The 20885-nt window shown below is 39.9% G+C and overlaps 1 protein-coding gene across 1 annotated transcript in view; it reads right to left on the reverse strand.

Annotated features, from left to right (window-relative positions):
• Positions 1 to 20885, reverse strand: part of MYCBP2 (MYC binding protein 2) — a 151394-nt gene that overhangs the window by 116471 nt on the left and 14038 nt on the right. The window contains exons 8-17 of the mRNA XM_054975001.1: positions 20227 to 20300; positions 18895 to 19033; positions 18257 to 18333; positions 17221 to 17425; positions 15476 to 15640; positions 13991 to 14149; positions 11486 to 11690; positions 9835 to 9980; positions 9036 to 9137; positions 5185 to 5292 (exon numbers count right to left, since the gene is read on the reverse strand). Of these exons, the coding sequence (XP_054830976.1) occupies positions 5185 to 5292; positions 9036 to 9137; positions 9835 to 9980; positions 11486 to 11690; positions 13991 to 14149; positions 15476 to 15640; positions 17221 to 17425; positions 18257 to 18333; positions 18895 to 19033; positions 20227 to 20300 (1380 nt within the window). The remainder of the gene's footprint in view (positions 1 to 5184; positions 5293 to 9035; positions 9138 to 9834; positions 9981 to 11485; positions 11691 to 13990; positions 14150 to 15475; positions 15641 to 17220; positions 17426 to 18256; positions 18334 to 18894; positions 19034 to 20226; positions 20301 to 20885) is intronic.

The following is a 20885-nucleotide window of genomic DNA, read 5'->3' on the forward strand; positions in this document are numbered from 1 at the left end:
GCTAGGACACCCACTGAGCAAAATACAATATGATGTGTAGTTCGGACATTCAATAAACAGATACAACAGGGTACGGTAACAGAAAACTTGAAAACAAATATAAAGCAAAGATACAGAGATGAAACCTTTCTGGAAATCAAGCATAACTAATTAAAATGACATCTACTAGCAATATGGAAACCACCCAGTAGGAACTAGGGGTGTGCAGTTTGGTTCGGAATTTGGATTAAAATACCAAATTTTGGCTGATTCGGTAAAATCCAGGTATTCTGAATAAAAAAACAGGTATCCCAAATTTTTACTGAATTTTCAAAAAAAAAAAAAAGGTAAAATCCAGCCACTGTTTTCTATGGGGAAATTTGAGAGCTACTTGGAAGGTTGTGTGTGTGTGTGTGTGTTATGTTTCAACCAAACTTCACCAAATTTGGTGGGAATCTACTCCTGACTGTCCTCTAAAGTCCTCCCAAGTTTCAGGAATATTGGACCCTGGGGGGGGGTCAATTCTATGGGCCCCTGAAAAAGGTGCCTCCAGCCACTCCATTGTTTCCTATGGGGGAAAGGTCAAAGCTGACTCCCATTGCAGAAACACACTGGTGCAAGGCCTCCATGGCCAAGGCACACTCCCAAATGCAAGCTGAGCTCATCCCAGAGAAAGCCCAACAGAACCAACTGAAGCACAAGAATGAATCCCTCTAGGACCAAAATGAAGCAAGGAGACCAGCACCACATCAGAAAATCACATCCATGCCACCTAAACCAAACAGAAGCAAGCAATACTGTTTCAACTTAGCCCAACAGAACTAGTGTAATTCACAGCAGCCGGACACTGGGTTCAGCCAGTGGGGAAACACCACAGAACAGAAACAAGCAGTACCCAACCACAAGCACAAGGCATTCCCTTACTCCAGTTTGCTTCTGTGAACTCCCAAAGAAGGGGGCATATTATTTAGGGGGCCCATCATATTGGCCTGCGAGGTCCAATCTTCATGAAACTTTGGTGATCTTTAGAGGACAGTCAGGAGTAGGTTCCCTCCAAATTTAGTGAAGTTTGATTGAAAAATGACTCCTCCAGCCCACCATATATCTCCCAGAGTGATTTTCCTATAGAAAATAATGGCTGGATTTTTTAGAAATACTCAAACCGAATACAGAATCAATTTGGAATTCAGGGAATTCAGAATTTTTTCTCAGGTTCAGTAAAAAAAAAAAATCAGATTTACCCTCCCCCCCCAACCATGCACACCCCTAGTAGGAACATATCTACACCAGTGGACAGTACCCAAAAGCTTAGTGTACAGGCAGCTGTTGATTTTGCCCAACTGCAGGTTGGTATCCGTATAAGGCATGCTTAGCTTTCACCATCTCAGAAAATGAAATTGGGGAATGCTGTGAGGCATACAGCACACCCCCGCCCCTAAAGCCAGGTCCAAAATGCTATTAAGAGTTTTGACTACTCTAAAGATAAGACATTGCAGGTGGTGAAACTGGATTAGGACTGGAAGACGATTGCCTCCTCTGACTCTAAATTAACTGTCTGCTTCAAACTGCTACAGTGGCAGAGCCTATAATAATTTACATTATCCTAGAATAGTGAACAAAATTAGCACATAGGGATGTATACCTAGGGACATGTTTCCCCAGTCACCTTCTCCCAAACTCCTACAGAGCACACAGAGGGAGTCATAGGAAAATCCCTGTGCTGTACCACTTAGATTCACCTTGCCTCATACCTCAGCAGTCAGGATAAAATACCCTGTAGTATTCAACTATGGAGGTTTAGGACTAAATGATAGAAACAACTTATCAAACTTGAGCACACAGCAGTGTCATGCTTATTTCATCATAGGGTAGAATTTCTAAATTGTTTAATTCTAACTAATTAAGAACAGATCACAAGACAGAAGTCTGGCAAAACCATTCCCACCACATTTTCTAAACCTCATAATTCAGTTGTTTCAAGTTTCTTCAGACTAACTACAGAAGAGATAAAATGCTGAAACATGCATATATGCGGAACAGATTTATGAAAGGTATAGCACAGAAAAGTCAAGAAGGTGGTTCACATATTACAGCTAACTAGTAATTTGTATTTTTTCCATTATAAACACAAAATCATTTATACTGAAATAGATTTAAATTTAATTTGTGACCTTTGCGTGTTTTGAAGAAAATTGCATGGTGTTTTATTACAGTTAATAATCAAACATAATTACTTAGTTTAATTGAGTAGCTTTCATGTTTTAAAATAGAAAGTGTTAACATTCATGTTCCCCAAGAAGCTTTACAGCTTTCTTGGCTTTATGATATTCTGTTTCTTAGCTCCTACATCGTTTAGGACACTTCTTTAGTACATTCAATATAACAGAGCCACATTGCTGAAATTCAAACTCATTTCTTCAAAGAACAGGATTATCAGATCAGCCCATTTGAGATAATTCTGCTGAGCCTGCCACTACCATTGTGCAACTCAGCTTTCCAGATGAAAAACAAGACATTGTTTCCTTAACACTGGCTGATTCCGCACACGTTGGATAATGCACTTTCAACGGACTTTATCAATCATCTGCGGTGGATTTTTTGTTCCGCACACAAAAAAATCCGTTCCAAATGATCTATAAAGAGGATTGGAAGTGCATTATCCAACGTGTGCGGAATCACTCACTGCCATTCCTTGGCTCAACAGATAAAAATATACCCTTCCTTCACTCTGGAATGATTCACATGTTCAGTGAAATTGAACGTTCATAAAACTACTGACAAACACCACTTTGTTCATTTGCCATGCACCCTCTCACGTTTCACTACCCTTATTCCTAAGAGTCAGAACATAAATGTACAAAAATGAAAGGAAGAGAGTTGTCAATAAACTCTTGCTCACCACCATTAGCAAAACTAGGTCTGAGAGTTAATACTTCTCTGCTCACCTCTGCCTAGGAAAATTCAGTCTATCTGGCACCGTCACCACTCAGGGCACTTTCAGACCAAGGGTGTGTCTCGTTGCCATTTGCGAGGAACAGCAGCAGCTCTGCAAGCAACAGCGCTGCCCCTCCACCCCAGCAACATCATGCAGATACACAGCCACTCAGAAGGCAGTGGCAACTGGAAGAGTCAAGCTTACAGGCAGGTGGATACCAGCAGCAAGGAGCGGTACAGAGACTAAACTGAGGCCATGCCACACTCTGTTCCCTGGGGGCTGGGGAAGGCAGGAGACCAATCCTTGCTTCTGCCATCTGAGGGTGAGCGAAAAAAGGCAAAGCACCCTTGGAATAGATACAAGCAAGGAAGTGAAAAACACAACCAAGGGATAAAGCAACAATTTACCAATTTATACTAGAGAAAAACAATGTAATAGGTACAACCCACTGATACGCTTATTAAAGTGACTAGGTGCCAAGCAGCAACAGATTCTCTGAGAGTACATTGATTACATACACGAAGCTATAGACCACTAAGGCAAACAGCCAAGTGCAAACATAGCCAGTAACTCCAATACATATTCACATGGAATTAGGTGAGACAGACCAGATAATCCAATTAGGTAACCGGGAGTAACAACAGAGTCCAATAGGAATAATATTTTCACTAGGTTTAACCCGCTGTCATTTCCTTTTTCATAGAAGAAATTAAAGAGGGCAAGCTTCCAAAGCCTGAGGACCCGACAAGGAACCGGTCATCAAGACGCTTGGTTTACAAGGAGCATGCTTCAACAGGGGTCAAACAGACCTTGCCATGCAAGCGCCAGCATGGTGGTTGTTGTCTCACCTAATTCCATGTGAATATGTATTGGAGTTACTGACTATGTTTGCACTTGGCTGTTTGCCTTAGTGGTCTATAGCTTCATGTATGTAATCAATGTACTCTCAGAGAATCTACTGCTGCTTAGTACTTAGTCACTTTAATAAGCTTGTCAGTAGGTTGTACCTATTACATTGTTTTTCTCTAGTATAAATTGGTAAATTGTTGCTTTATCCCTTGGTTGTGTTTTTCACTTCCTTGCTTGTATCTGAGGGTGAGCAGCAGTGTTGGAAACAGCTTGTCAGATCAGTACTGGCCAACCCAGGGACTGTGGCAATCTGCTTGAGGGTACCAACCCTGAAAGCAAATGCTTAGCTCAACATTCAGGTCCCACATTTAGACTACAGAACAACATACAAGAAGTGGTGTGGAGCTATCCTAACTTTACCATAAAGATGCAATAGTAAAAGGTGCCTAAAGCTGCCAGATAATAAAGCTCATGAAATGCAAGAGAGTCTGTGACAGTTCTATGTGATTACCTCTCGGAATTATACGACAGTAAGCCTTCCTTGCTCTGTTAAGCTATTTTAACACCTCTAATGAGTTGGAAAACCTTTCTCCCAGTGCAGACCTAGATGAATAATTCAGCAATTTCCTATCGAGTCTTCCTTTGCCATTTTTGGTCAGATTTGTGCCCACGTATTCTTTTGCACAGAGATTATCCAGGACAAACAAGTCAGGTATCAGAGAGGTAATACTGGCAAGTGATAATAAATGACAAGCCAGTGACTTCACTCCCCCATATACATTTAACTGATGACCTGAACATTACCAGCATTAAATAGGAGACTCCGAAAGTTGAAGTAACAGATTAGAACTGAGGGCCAACTCTTGACCACGAGGGAATTTGCATGGCAAAGGAAGATATGATAGCTGAAATTCATCCTACACTGCAAAGCAGGGATAAAGGAAAGTCACACCTGTTGGATATCTGTACAATCTGGAAAAGCAGAAGAGTTTCTGCAGAGGCCAGAAGGAATGGCCAGTTTCCCATCCCGTGAGGATTTTACTGGTGGTTCTCAATTTCAGAATACTCAAAATCAGCATATAAAGGAAACTTTACCATTTAATTTCCAGCTAGCACATAGCCACCTACAATACTGAAAAGAATAATTTGTCCTGCCTCTTAACTTGGTTTTATCTAAGAAAATGGAAAACAAAAAAACAATGGCATGCATTAAAGAAAAGGGAAATTAAAATAAATGTACATTTTTACACACTCAAACAGCTCAACACTGAAAATGTGTTTTCTTTCTCCTCAGGTTACAGAAGATTAGCAGGAAGAAACAGTAAATGTTGCGAGCTTCTCTATTAATACCCAGTGGATGGGAGAAAATAACTTTTAGGATAGGTGTATGTCAACCCCAGTCAATAAGGAAGACCAAATACCTTTGTGCTTGTCCCGTTTATGCTTTAGCTGTGGAAGATGGGGTCTGACTCTGGCTAGAGCCTGCTCTCGGTGGTTCATAAAAATAGGACCAGGAAATACAAGGGGGCCTGAGGAGAAAATGTTTTGCACATGCATAGGAAAGCTCACAAAATGGAAACAGTGTGTTAAAAATAAATAAATAAAACTATGAAACATAATGCAATATTCAGTAGTCAATATTTCATGCTTTCAAGTAAGATACTAAAATTACAAGTATATGTTAATTACACCATAATAAATGCAGGATGGTATGACTGGGAATCAAAACTCAAGCTCCAATGTGATTGTCCAAATCAGTCTACTTTCTTAGCAGAAGCCATTATTGTACCAATCTTAAATATGCAAACAATATGTAATATAAACCATGTATTTATTAAAAATATTTATAATCCTTTTTTTAACACAGACACCCAAAGCAAGTATCAGCCACAACTGAAACAACTGAAATCCTGCACAGCACAAAATGCATCCCCAATTTTAAAAAACTGAGAATTCCAAAGTTCAGCATTTCAAGAGCCATGATATTTCCTTCTAAATAACCCAGCCGTTCCTGAATGCCGTAAGAACAGGGGGTTTCCTCACACCACTCAGGAGACTGTTCTATAGCATAGCACAGAAAAAGCCCACAAGAAAGCCATGGCTGTTCTCAGCCACTTACAAGGAGGGACAGAAACTCTTTAGGGACTCTTTAGGGATAACACCAATGCTGTGGACCCAGCTGGCACCTGCATGTCAGTTGTCTCTTAGAATATGTAGATTCAATACACACGTCTCTCATCTAATTCTGAAGATTCTCAGTCACATGATTAACAAACCCGCGTATGAAGTGGGAAAAAAAATTAGGGCCAAGATTTGTAGGGTTCGTGCAGCTGACAAAGCTTCGTGTAGCTAACTTGAACTAGAAGATGAGGAATGTAGTGGAAACCATTTACACAAGAGAACTTGTTTTATCTACAGCTGAGAATAAGCTGATGGAATGATAAGACTGATTAAATGTTCCTTAAATTTGAATATCTGCAACTGAGTACACCCTAACCCTTTCCCCCCTACAATATCACCAGCCATGATTATCCTTTCCCTTGGTACAGGACAAAGAAAGCATTAGGAAACCAAACCATGTGAAAACCAACTAACTGTTGCCATATTTTAACATGTCAACAGGCAAATTTTTTAAAAGTTCCATCTAAAGACTTATTTCTGCTAAGTGAGAAGCCTTCTTCCACCAGAGGAAAGCTTCCTTCATCGGAGGAAGACCCCTCTCAGCAGAAGAGAGGGAGTCCTGGCACTGGAAAGGGATGAACAGAGTTTTGCGATGGCTTTTTATTTTTGCACTGACTTTTTTATTCTCCCAGTGCTATTCTCTCTCTCTCTCTCTGCAATTTTTCCTCCCATATAAACATTTAAGTAATATACATTTAGCCAGTATCTCCTGAATATGTCACCTCCTCTGATCTAGATCCTGCTGTACATTTCGATAACTCCAGGTTTGTCACCTCACCAGATATCGCAACCGAGCATCTTCCCACTCCACTTCATTTGACACAACCAAGCATCTCTGGCCAGTTTACACCTTTGCCGACACAACTACCTGGTGTTGCCTTTTTGTCAAACACTGGTTCACACAACCTACCTTAGGTATACTACTATCTGACATAAAACTCACCCATAAAATAGAAAAGCCTTAGATTTTCTACCAAAAAACCTGTAAGGCACTCTGCAGATATAGGGTCTGCACTTTGTTAATTTGCTTTATTGTTTGTATATTGATTTTAGTTCTTGTTTTTATCGATTTTAACTGTTCACCGCCCAGAGCCCCTGGGGATGGGGGGTATATACATTGAAATATAAATAAATAAATAAATAAATAAATAAATAAATAAATAAATAAATAAATACAAAATACATAAGGGCCTGCTTAGGGGCCTTTGCACTGTAACGTCTTTTTGTCAGTGTTCTGGTTTCGTATGCAGTTGTAATTTGTATGTCTCCTTTTGATTTCACATTGAAAGTAGACAATTCCAAGACATATTGTGCTGCTTCTTGCTAGGGGAAGCTATTCTATCCAGGGTTAAGTTCTTCCTTCTGCTCAGCCCCACCTCATGAAGGCTGCAACAATCTAAACAACTCTTTTTTGGCTTTTTAAAGCTACTCTGAGTCCTGCTTTGCCGGAAAAAAGTGGGATAAAATATTTAAATATTTAGGCTGCTTCTGATGCTGCTTCTCGGTACACATTCCTCTGCATGAGCATCTATGACGATGTGATACAGGAAGGAAATCCTCAAGTGAAACAGGTGATGTGAAAACAAGAACCAGATGTCCTGGCTTATCTTCTCCAGAGGTGACACATTTTCTCATGAAAAGCAATTCTGTTTTGCGTTACTTTGCCACACATCAGCACAGCAAATACAGCTAAGCTGCTCTCACAAGGTAGCTCCTGATCCATTATGACTGCCAAGAAGCAGATGAATGATCAGCAGTGGGGAAAGGGATGGACTTCTGAACCGGTCACAACACAAACACAGATTAATCCCAACTACCCAATACATAATCTAGCATCCAATTTCTTTAAGCTGTCACTGAACAAGTCTCCCTTCTTTAAAATGCCCAGAAACGGGTTCCAGTCTCTCCCGCTCACTCACTCCTTCTTTACATTGAAAGCCAAAACATAAGCACATGCATTCATCTAACTAGTATACTAGATATCCATTTCGTGCTCTGGTATCTATGCCCAAGAACAAAATATAACATGAGAGGCCACTCTCGGATAATTTCAAGATATTTAAGAGATGTTATGCTCACCCTCAACAAGTGACACTCACATTTTTGCTGAGAACAGAAATTTTTGAGGCACATAAAGCCTTCTGGCCAGTAATATGAAAGAGGCAGAGGAAGGGTGCTTTGCTCAATGTTCACCTTCCATTTGAAAAACCCATTCACTTTCTGCACTTTGAACAATACACTTTTTGCAAATAAAATTCATGCATCGACTGATTTTTTTAATGTTGCGATTTATTCTTTTGCACAGGGACTGACCTGTTTGTCAAGTGTAGAGAGCAGAAGGGCCAGTTATGCCATCTCAGGATTGTTCGGTTGTTCATCTTCCAATGTTATACATGCCATCAGCTGTCAACAATGCCCTTCCGCTCTCCACATTGGGACAAACAGGTCTATTCCTACCCAAAAGAATAAATGGACATAGATCTGGCATCAAAAATTACAACAGACACAAACAGTTGAACATTTTAATCTCCCAGGACATTCCATTGCCGTCCTAAAAGTAGCAGTTCTCAAACAGAGAAACTTCAAAGGGAAATTACACCATGAGAGACGGCTGAAATTGAGCTTATTTGCAAATATGGAACAACGGACCTCTCAGGGTTGAACTGGGACATAAGATTTTTCTTGCACTACAGATGTTAATTTTCTACCCTTCACACCCCTGCTCTATCAAACTAATTTCAACATGTATTACCGCTGGCTTCCTGACACTCTAATTCGTAATACCACTCCTATCCTCCGCCTGTTATTATAAAGACTCCAACTTTTTCCATTCCTTTTATCTGAAAAAAGGAGCTTTGACTCTCGAAAGCTCATATCCTGGAAATCTAGTTGGTCCTCTAAGGTGCAACTGGACTCAAATCTTGGCTCTTCTACTGCAGACCAACACAGCTCCCTCCCCTGAAACGAAGGCGAGCCAGTTCACATAAAATGCATTTTCACAATTTATTTGCTAACGTCTCTAAATTTCTCAAAATATTCTTAATTCATGAAGCCTGATTTAACAGGAAGTGAAAAAACAGATGTTGCATACCTCTCCCTTCCTCCAACCTGTGTCTCCTGTTCACACGTTGTCGCTTTTCTTCTTGACGTAACTGGAGGTGTTCTTCAATATTAACTCCAGGCACAGGGACAGCTTTATCAGTTAGGAGACAACAATATTCAACGTACATATAGTGTTATGGCCGACACAGATGAGTACACAAAAAACGTGTCTATATGCTATTTCTAAAACATTTCAAATTGTAGCACTTTAACTACATTTGTCTCGAAAGGAATTGAACTATTCTCTGAAAAATGAAAATGTGAGGTCTTTACTATTCTCAGTGTATTGTTTGTTCTGCGTGAACAATAAATGCTATTTACTGCAAAATATTAGGGTCACAGAATAAAAATACTGTTTCCTTTTTATGCACAAAGTCTGCATGTGCGCTCTCTCCCCCCCCTCCCTAAACAAAATCATGAATAATGTGACTATATTATTAGTAAAATATTTGTCATCATCACTCAGTGCAATGTCACCGAAGCGCAGGACTAGACAATATATTTAAATGAAGGAGATAAAACAAGACTTTGGAACACATTATCTAAACGCATACAAAATTTTAAGCTCAAGCAATTGTAAAATGGATTCTCAGTCAATTTAATCCCCAGTTAATTAAACCTGCTCTGCAAGCCTTCTGAGCTACTAACAAGAACTGTGGTTCACAAAGAGAATTGGTTTTAAGATCAGCGCAGAGCCGGCTTTAGGAGAAGGCTAATAAAGAAGAGAGGAAGTGAGGCAGGAAGAGTTTTTTTGCCCAAGGGTTCCGCACAGTCTCATGTCAGCTTACCTAGCAGAAGGTCCAGCGGGATCATCTCTTTCACAGCATCGAGGATTCCTCTCTGCCTGGCCTCCTGACCATCCAGTTCTCTAGCGCAGGCCTTGCAGCACCCACACGCCGCACAGCCAGACTCCCCAGAGCCACAGCCGCAGATTCTATGCGGGGGGAAAGGTATTACCCAAACACGGATAGACCCCCCACGACAACCACTCGCAGAACGGTCGTAACATCAGGATCGTAAGTATCTTATTTCAGCACAACCACACGCCAACTTCGCAAAGAGTATTTTATACTTTTTACCAAATCCTTTCTATAATCTTCCTGCTAAACGGAGGTAAGGGGTTTCTTTCAGCTACTGTATCTGAAGAAAGGAGCTCCCTCTCACGAAAGCTCCTCCGGAGTAATAATGTTCATGGCTTGTTAAAAAGCATTCCACGGCGGCAGCCATTTTTAATCTATTGTAGCAAAACTATTGGACTCTTGTTTTGTTTTTTTACAATAGATGAAAACGGCTGGAATACACTGGAATACTTTTTACAAGCCATGGACATAATTAGTAACACTGCTCATAATTAGCTGTTTGCATCTCAACCCCAAACTTAGCAGACAGACTCTCCCCACCCCTCCCTGTCCCCAGATTTTGGACAGCAGCAGGATACAACTGATACAACTGAAACCCAGATTTCCTTGTAGCCTGGATTACTGTATTCAGTACCACTAAGCATAACGGAGCAGAGAGAAGTTTACACTGAAGTATATATTAAAACAGGCTTTCCCCACTTTGAAATGGGAGTGTCTCTTTCAGCATAATCTGTTTCAAAGAGGAAGACTAAAGATTTGACATCCACCCACATACTCCTGCACTTCATTCCCATTGTCAAGTTGTTTACAAACCATCAAGCCATGGTTACCATTATTTCGGAAAAGACAAATAATGACTTTCCCTAGCAAAGGATCACTTCCCCACCAAATAGCTTAGTTTTGAAAAGCAGAAACATAAAAAGGTTGCCTACAAGTATAAACATCCATAACAGATTCTCTGTAGTGTTACCATATCGAGTTGAAGTGTGTTTTTTAAAAGTTTCTTTACGCTACCCCTGTGTACTGGAATTCAAGACTTCCCACTTTTGCCCACCCACCGAGACTCTCAGCCTACAGAACCCATACAGCTCGTGGCCCTTTAGCTCTTAATCCTGTGGCTGCAGGCTACGACTTCAATCAAACCAGCCAATGAACCCAGAATCGGCCTGATTTATTTATGCATTTTTCTCGTAAGAGGCTCTGAGTAATTTTTGGAGAAAAGCAGGATATAAATATTTAAATAAAATTGAAATATATCTATGAGCAATTCAGCAACTGCTTCTCTCATGGAATGGACTGCTTACTTATGTATTTGTATCCCACCTGAAGGTGGCATACAGAGGGGATGCCTAAGAGGTCTCCCAATCAGGCTTTGGAGAGATCCTCTTAACTACCGCAAGGCCTTCCAACCATTTCTTTAAGTAATTATGGATTATATTTTCTGCTGCGGAATGAGTGTTAATGAGCAGTCACACTATAGTAATAGTAGTGTCCACACAAGTCAACGATTCTCAACTACATTCCACAAAAACTTTTAATTCAGCGATTCCAGAGCTAAGCAGAAAAAAGTTTTGCTTACCCTCCAGGTACTCTGTCAGGACGCCCACTACTAACACAACTTGCTCCATAACCTGTGCAGTCTCCACAAACAGTGCATACCATACACTGCTCCAGCTTCCACTTATGCATGCCTGGCGGACACATCATAGACTTCTCATCTTTTTCATCTAGTTCCTCTTCTAAATCTTCGTCCATTGCTGTGGCCATATTCTCAACTCCAAAGCCTATGGGAGAATCAAAAAACAATCCATGCCAAATTTTGGAAACCGGTGCGGTATTGCAGAATTCTTACAGCGGATCTAAGTTTGGATAACAGTAATTTTGTAATTGCCTGATAGGCACGTCTAAGACTCCAAAATAAGTTTGGAGAGTAGTAATTTTGTAACTGCCTGAAAGGCATGTCTGAGACTCCAAAAACATAATTTTTTAAAATCCCTTTTTATAGCACACAATTTGCTACATAAAAGTCAAGGGACTACATACAATGACAAAAAATGAGACACAGACTTAATTAATCCAGAGGAGTTCGCTGTGTTAGTCTGTAGTAGCAAAATAGAAAAGAGTCCAGTAGCACCTTTAAGACTAACCGACTTTACTGTAGCATAAGCTTTTGAGAACCACAGTTCTCTTCGTCAGGTGCATGGAGGGTATGAAGAAACTGGTCAGATATATATAGGTGGTGAGGGGAGGGGGGAGTAGATGCAATAAGCAGCTTCTGATAATGGCTGACTGAGTCAAATTTACATATGAATTCCAGTTCAGCAGCTTCCCATTGGATTTTGTTTTTGAAAGGTTTCTGTTGAACTATGGTGACCTTTAAGTCCTTGATGGAATGTCCTGGTAGATTGAAGTGTTCTCCCACTGGTTTCTGGATGTTGCCATTTTTAAAGTCAGATTAATTAATTAATTAAAAGAATTAATGTTCTTCTCACATACAATTCTATGGGGTGCTCTCAATAAATGATCTAGAATGAACACACTCTTTTAAAACATCAGTATCCTATCTTTTTGGGGGAAAAGTTCAAGGTGGCTCACAAAAGAAAGTCCCATGACGTCCATAACAATGGCCATACACAAAAACTCTATTAGGAACATAGCACTTAATCCACCCTAAAGCCCCCATCCAGCATCAGATGCTCCGATCTTCCTACCACCTACTCAAAACCACCACTGACAAGCGCTACCAAGCACTGCCTTACACCTCTTTCCAAGATCAGCAATGAAGAATCTTTTCTCACCTCCATTGGCAGAGCATTCCCCATTACTGCCACATGCTCAAGAAAGCCCAGGCTTGAGCAGAGAACGACTGTATCCTTGGGGGGGGGCATAAGTAAGAGCTGGATAATGTAAGGCTTAACTGGGGTGGGGGGCGAGTCCTTCAGATATATAAGCACTAGACCATAAAGGGCTTCAAAAGGAAGAACCTGCATCTTAAACTGAGCTCAGAAACAAACAAGCAACTGATGCAACTGCATAAATAAGGTGAAATGTGTGCTCGCTGGTTACTAGCAGAAAACCAAGTAGCCTTATTTCTGCACAAATTTGTTTCAAAGTTGCCTTTAAGGGCAGACATATACAGAGTGTTCCAATAGCTTAGGATCAGCATGACCAAGTCTGTGGTATCTAACAGGAAGGAGAGCTGACAGAAAAGTAAAATGGACAAAAGACACTTTTAGCAAATGCACCAACCTGTTTTTCAAAAAATAAGCCTGGGCTCAAAATCACTCCCAAGCTCTTTACCTCATCTGCAAATAACAGGCTCAGTCTATCAACGATAAAAGCAGGTTTTTTTACCCCGACAACAGCCATACTGACAAGGATCAAAAAGTCTTCCTTTCCTTTTCAGCCAGATGCACCCTAACCTTTGAGTTACTTAAAGCTTCACCTTCCTTCTAGGTATCCTCTGTTCCCTCTTTTGAACATGCCTGCACAGGAAATACATTCTCCAAAGAAATATTCCAGTACAACAGCAACATTTTCCTTTTTAAGTATAAAAAATATTAAGTATAAAAAGCAAAAAAAAAAAAAAAAAGACCCAGAGGCTTAAATTTGGGAGGAATTTTGCTATTTCCATACTCCATCCTGAGTGTACACACATTCTAGAACTAAGGGAACACACAGCTTCAAGCTAAAATTGAAGTGAGGTCCCTGCACCACCAAATGCGGATAACTTTATAGCAGCTCATCTAAGAAAAAAAGCAATATGGTGAAAAGATATTTTAAAATCTCCCTTTCACTAGGTTTTAATGTGGAAAGAAAAACTACAGAAATCTAAGAGGCAGGAAGTGGAAAAGTCTACAGAAAAGCAGTAGGATTAAATGGCAACTGAACAGGGTACAGGCAATAGGAGTGGCCTAGCAGGATGTCAAATTAACAAACAAACAAACAAAAGGAAGATGCAATATCGAATGGAAAGCTGAAAAAAAGGAAGAAGAAATGGTGAAAGGTAGGGACACAGTTTTCCTTGATAATGGGGCACCGCAAGACAAACTATAAGGACTCTGCCAAGGAGTAAGGAACTAACCTTTCCCTCCCTGATTCATGGAACCAGTGTCTCGTCCACACTGTCCTTTGTTATTCACTCCAAAAGTCCACACTTCTCCATTCTTCATTAGCACACATGTATGAGCTTTGCCCATGGCTACCTGCGTTGCAAAATGGCCCTTCAAGTCGGTCACTAAACCTGCGAGGTAAGACACAATGTAATCATTTGTTTTCCAAAGTCCAGAAATTTGGTATACTGTGATAAAATATATTTAAACATTTTTATTCCACATTCTAAGCATATATGTTTCCATGACAGTTCAATACCTAAATTATAAAAACAAACCAAAAAAACAGACAAAGGGTCTTTGCCAGGGTAGGGAGTAAAGAAGTTCAGGAACAGCGCCTCCTGGGGGCAAGCAACAGGGAAAAGCAGGGCGGCGGGGGGGAGGGGGGAGAGAACAGTAACAAGGAAGAGTGGGTGGGACAACGGCAGAGACAACTGTCTCCACAATCTACAAAATTGTGTTGTGGGACCCTGCTTATATTTGTCATTTGGAACCCCATTTGAACCTACTGATCTGAGAATATAAGTACTGACAATATAAATTAAATATTTTGTTAACATTTTTATTCACTAGGGATTAAAGTAACTAAAATAATAGTTCCTGGGATCATAAATAATAGACATTTCATACTATCCGCACAAATGTGCAGCCTTTCAATCGGTCTTCGATGTATGTAAATGGGAACACGTCTCCAAGAGTATGCTACACTTGGTGTGCACACTCTCATTCCAACTGATATATTGAAAACGTTTCTCTGATCTGATGTGCTACTTGTCTACGCAAGTACGATAACAATATGGCATAAATATGGTACTGGTCCCTGGCGCATGGGAAGAAAAACAGCCAGTCAGCTACATCAGTTAGTTTGAGAAGCACTGATGTAGAACAGAAGGCAGTACCAAGCAGAAGGCAGACCTCAATAGCAGAGTATACACAAATATAACCAGAGAGTGACTTCATACAGTACCAATCAATCTTTATTACGGTCATAGACCACACATTAATAGCATACAACCTACAGTCAGGGTAAAGACTTCATACAGTATCTCAGCTGTAACTTATCTTACGTATAAATGGCCAACTGAAATCTCTTTCTTAGAGGAATGGAAGTTACAGCTGACTTCATACAGTATCTCAGCTGTAACTTCCATTCCTCTAAGAAAGAGATTTCAGTTGGCCATTTATACGTAAGATACTGCAAAATCAATTGCGCTTACCCAACACTTCCTTGCAGGAATTAGGCCAGCATACATAGTTCCCCCTCCTCTATTTTAGCCTCGCAACAAACAAGCTATGTTAAGCTGGAAGAGGGACTGACTCAAGGTCACACAATGAACTTCCAGGTGGAGTGAGCACCTTAGCACAACCAAGATACCACCCAACCACTACACCAGCCTTGCTCTTCTTGCCAAATTATTAATTCTACTTGCTTTAACACACCTCCAGTTCCAACTTACTTGAACTATCAGAATAAATAGCATCCTTTCCAAACATGTAGAGTTCTCCATCTTTCGAAATGACAGAACTACTCCCATTATTGCACGCAGTATACACCACCATTTTTCCTTCCATTTTGATTATTTTTTTAGGCTTGTATGGTTTAGACTGCCGCCTGCTCTTGGCTACAAAGAGGTGGGAGGAAAGACACATTACAGAACATAGGTTTTAACAAAAAGCTGAGGAAATGAATGAGTTTAGTGTTTTAGACAAATGTTCAGAATTATCAAACTTTCAGTGTGATATTTGATTTGTAGATGTTCCAGAACAGCTAGACACAAGGGGGGAGGGGGGTAACAGATAGCCTTTTTCCACCTCCCACAATATCTACTATATTTCTCCTATTTGTACTTCTGCACAAAATCAAAGAAAAGAGCGTGCCAACATGAAGGTATGAGTCATCTACTCCCCTCATCCTTTCAAAGTCATACAAACATGTTCAGATATTTGAGGGCTCAATTAAAAGCAGTAAATACTGTCCACTTATAACTATAAACCATTTAGGTTCTTTTATTGTGCTCAACCTTCCAAGATTGTAAGGTAAGAAATATTATGTATTTATTTAGAACATTTCTATGCCATCTTTCAACCAACTTAGGGTCCCATGGTGATGAAGAATCAAAACATTAATACAGTGTTTAAAATACAAATAAATAAATATGTAATATTTAAAACAATTAAACAGAACATTTAAACACATCAACACACAAACAAGGAGGGGGGAGGTCAATGAGAGTTCGCAAGAAACCATCAAAGCCAAAAAGTCTTTGCTGGCTGAAGACATTAATACAGGAAGACAGATAAACCTCCATCGGGCATTGCAGTAGTCTAATCTATATGTTACCAGAGCGTGCACCACACCGGCAAAAAAACATTTGCCCACAAAGGGCCAGAGCTGGCTCACCAGACAAAGCTGGTGACAGGCACAGCGCCCATGGACACTGTTTCCACCTGTGTACCTCGACAACGAAGTGCAAGTGCACACTTCTGCAAAATATCCTAAAGTAAAAACATCAAAACAAAATCCCTCAACAAACACAGATGCAAAAAAAGTTCTTGCACTTTGCTCATATTGCTATTACTGAACGCAGATATGAAAGTCAACATTGGAATCTGGAATTCTAGTGCACCTTTCTCAGTGGATTAGGTAGTGTCTATACTGCTGACTCAGTTAAATGGAATTTTGATGTTTCTTACATTGCGATGATTTGTTCTACCATGGTTACCCCTCCTTCCCCATTAATTTCACATACTGAGTTCCTCAGATGTGTTCTCAACCATGTTTTTGCATTCTTCAAATATGTTTAATGAAAACAACGCTTTGAAAAAACACAATCTGACCTCCTTTACTGGGATCAGGCACCAATGCATAGCAAAGTTAACAGTTTACTGTGTCTAAGAAATTTACTCGCTCTTTTCTATGTAATGGCATTATTTACACAAACCAACACAAGGTCATTCATAGCACGGCATTATCTAGTATTCGAGTTAGCTATACTGCTATTCAAAAAAACATTTCTACTGGGAAGGTCATTCACAGAAGCGCACCCATGTTTCAGGATCTTAAAAGGAGAAACTGCACAAAGGGAGACAGATGATGAGCCCCAAAACAAAGGACCAGAATACTAGAAAGTATTTCCACATTCATTCAAGATATCTTTAATGGCTGTCAACACAGATATAAACATACTACTTCCAAACCTACTTGATTCGCCATCCTCCCCTTTACTTGCAGAGCCCGTGAAAAACACGCTTCCATCCTCTGCAACAAGCAAGGCATGCGAACCATCATGCCCAACAGAAAACTGAACAATCTTTGGAGATTTGGTAATTGGCAACTCTACCCATTTTCCAGCAGAAGGACCACCTTGTTTGATTCCAAGGCTCTGGTATTTCCCAGTATAATAAATCTAGAAAACAAAATCCACAAAAGCGACATGATAATCTAACATGATTTAAAGTGAAGTGATGTAACTCATCGATATAAAGAAGAAGAAAAAAGCAGTTTGGCAAGAGTTGTACAGTGAGCAGCACTCTACTAACAGGAGAAGTAGAGTTCTGCTCACAACACACACGATAGTCCCTGCATTCCCCAAAAAGCAACTTCTGGGGGATTAGGAGGAGAACCTCAGAAACAGCATGGGACTTAACAAGAGGTGGTCTCCAGTGAGGTGGTCTCCAGTGAGAAAAGGGGAAATCAACAAAAATGCCCACCACTATCTTGGGCGAGTGGAAGAGCTGTTCTGCTTGCAGAAGAATGAACTGGTTCCAAACCCAACCATTTTATACTGGTATACACTAATTTTCTTCCTAATCAAGTTTTTGTTATTTAGGAAAAAATAGAAGCATATACACAGACGCTTTCAAGCTGTGAAAGTCTGTAAATATTGAACCACGGGGCCAAGCTACACATGACACTCACACATTGCTTTACTTCTACTTGTATTTTACTTCTTCTTGTATATACTTCTTCTTGTATTATAAAACGTAGATGCAAAAGCTATAACCTGAGGAAGGTCAAGGGCTTCCCTCAGGCAGCTTGTTCATTAGAAAGCCACCCCGCCCCCCATCCACCCCCATCCCATGCTGGCTACCTGCTGCAGATTTCAGCTTCCACAGCCGAAAAAAATGCAGGATATACAACCCAGCTTCATAAGTAGTTGGTCCACATATGAAGTTAGTACTGTTTAGAAACAGAAAGTTTCATTAAGTGCCCAATGTTAATAGCACATTTCTAATACCTTTCCGCTAGCCGTTTTCATTAGTGCAAATTCTCTTCCTGCACCAAGAACAGCCGACTCCTCATCAAACCCTGTACCTGAGAGTACAAAACTGCAATTAGCCATCAATATTTTTTTACACCATAGGTGGTTTGAATCTCATGCTCTAATGCACCACCAGTACCAGCCCTGCATAGTTCTCATCCATTCAAGCATTCAGGTAAAATCTTGACCAAAGTATTGCGTGTTTTCAAGTGAATGTCACTAGCAATGACTGTAGGGCCGAAAACACTGAAATATCAAAATGTGCTCAGTAAAGATTCTAGCTATAAGCAAACTTATCTACAAACACCGAGATAGTAAGATACTGCAAAACTGTATCTGACAGGTTAAAAGTAATCATCAATTGACAAATCATATTTGACATACAGTTTGCAGAAAGTGGTACCATTGGCTCAAGCACAAAGCAAGTGTGTGATTTGTAAATACACTGAATGGCATCGTACTAACTGCATGGAACTCAGACATAGGTGGAACATGGGTAGTAGTCTGCCCATATTCTCAGACTTAAATTTTATCTTCAGATTTCTTTTTCATCCTGACAAGCTTTCTATGCAAAACATAATAAAGATGACAGTAAAAAAAAAGTGATGCCTTACTGATAATGTGCAAGTCTTTCTCCAGATCAAATAATGAGATACCACACGCATGTAAACATTTTCTGGCAAGCTTGAGTTGCAGTTCTTGCTGTAATACAGGTTCTGTACTCGTTGCAAATATTCGGACAACGAAGCCATCCTGAAACAGATACAATTCCTGTTTAAATAACTTTAAAATTTATTGTCACAGAGAAACGGCATCATCCCACTCTTTCCAAATTATACTGTGACTCTTCTGCAGCTCTTTAGAATGTGCTATTAAATAAGGCATTATTTAGTGTTTATAACCTGAATAAGGGTATAAACACAACAAGCAAAATGACACTGTAGAAATGTCAGCTCTATCACCCAAAGCATTTTAATGTTAGTTTACATATATTCACCTCCCTTCTGCTATTGTGATAATTAACTTTTTAGATATTAAAAAACTGAAGTTCATAAGCCCTGCACCCACATATACCATCAATTTTATATGAAAAAGTAGGGTCAAATATTTAAATCTTCAGAAAAAAAAACAATGGAAAGATGATGAAATTAAATTCATGAGCTTTAGTTCCTGCAATCTGAAAATATATTAAGTTTACCAGGGGGAAAAAATGATGCTTCTAAGCAGCAGTTACATTCAGCACTCGTTGTTCAGGAAATTAGCAAGAACTGCAGCATTTCTCAAAAGTATAATAAGGTCACAAAAACATGTTAGCTTATTTGTTAGTAAAATGAGGAATGCCATTTTTACCAGCTTCACCTCTACCGTCCCATTCTTAACACTTGCTCTTGTCTGCATCAAGCAGCAAACACATACCGAATCCGCCAACACCACAGATGGACCAAAATGCTATCAAAAACCTTAGAGCCTCTCACATGCCTTTCACCTCCCTTCTCAGGCAAACATCCTTCTTGCAAACAACTGAGTAAGTGTTAAACTTATCGACTAAGCCCCTGAACTTCTCTTCTCATTCGGGATGCAGAACAACGTTCTTTAGAAAAGACTAAGGGTTGGACAACACCTAATATTTCCATTGACGGAAAGGGGGGGGGGGTAATTTTCCTGGTTTCTCCCTCCTATGGATTTGCATCCAGCTAAGCAAAAGAGAAGCAGCTTTCTGGTTTCAAATTGCAAAGAGAGAGAAAGAGAGAGAAGCCAACAGCAATGATTATTTTAAACTGGCTTTTTTTTTTTAATTTAAATCAGATTTAATTTTTTTGCAATGATTTAACAATGCTTCTATTTAAAATAAGATCAAAATATGGCACGAGTATGTCGAAGGCTACATTTCTTGTCTTAAAGAATTCACAGCCAAGACATCAAGCAGAAGGCATACGCTTACTTACATCTCGTGAAGCTGCAATCTGATTAATATACTCTCCATCGGTGAAAAGGATGTTCTGCCCTTCAGTCTGGCAATCTGTGTAGAAGAACGGCAATGTTAAGTCATACTTCACCCTCCAAGTTTATCGCCTTTAACTGGATCCCGGACAGGGCATAATACCTTTAATCTTCCAAAATAGTATTCTACAACACACAACAGCGCAGATCTCATTCTCATATGTAAAAACGGCTGCCCCGTTGTCGATTACTTGACATGTTTTTAGGGGTTGGCATTGCACAAGCTGCCTGCAGAGGTAGCGGAAGCTTTTATACAACGTAACTGCTCGAGCAGCAGGCAAGCGTCCTCTCTGGAATTTCATACAACACTTGCACTCTGGCAAAAACAATGGAAACTGAATCATATGTAGGAAGTTCTGATATGTGGGTTTGGATCATACCTTTTTCGTCTTTCTCTAGTGAAAATCAGTAAAATAAACACTTAATGGTGTATTAAATTTTCTGTTACTTTGTGCCTTGAAGTCCAAACTTCTCTTAAAAGAATATGTTCTAATAAGGCAGTTAGGAATCAGAAATATTCTCCGATTCAGTCATTTCTAAAAATCTAGAGAAAATTACATTTGTCACCGCGCTCATATTAAGGAGCCCCACCAAGAGGAGTACT

Source organism: Eublepharis macularius, chromosome 3 (genome assembly GCF_028583425.1).
Source record: "Eublepharis macularius isolate TG4126 chromosome 3, MPM_Emac_v1.0, whole genome shotgun sequence".
Taxonomy (NCBI): domain Eukaryota; kingdom Metazoa; phylum Chordata; class Lepidosauria; order Squamata; family Eublepharidae; genus Eublepharis; species Eublepharis macularius.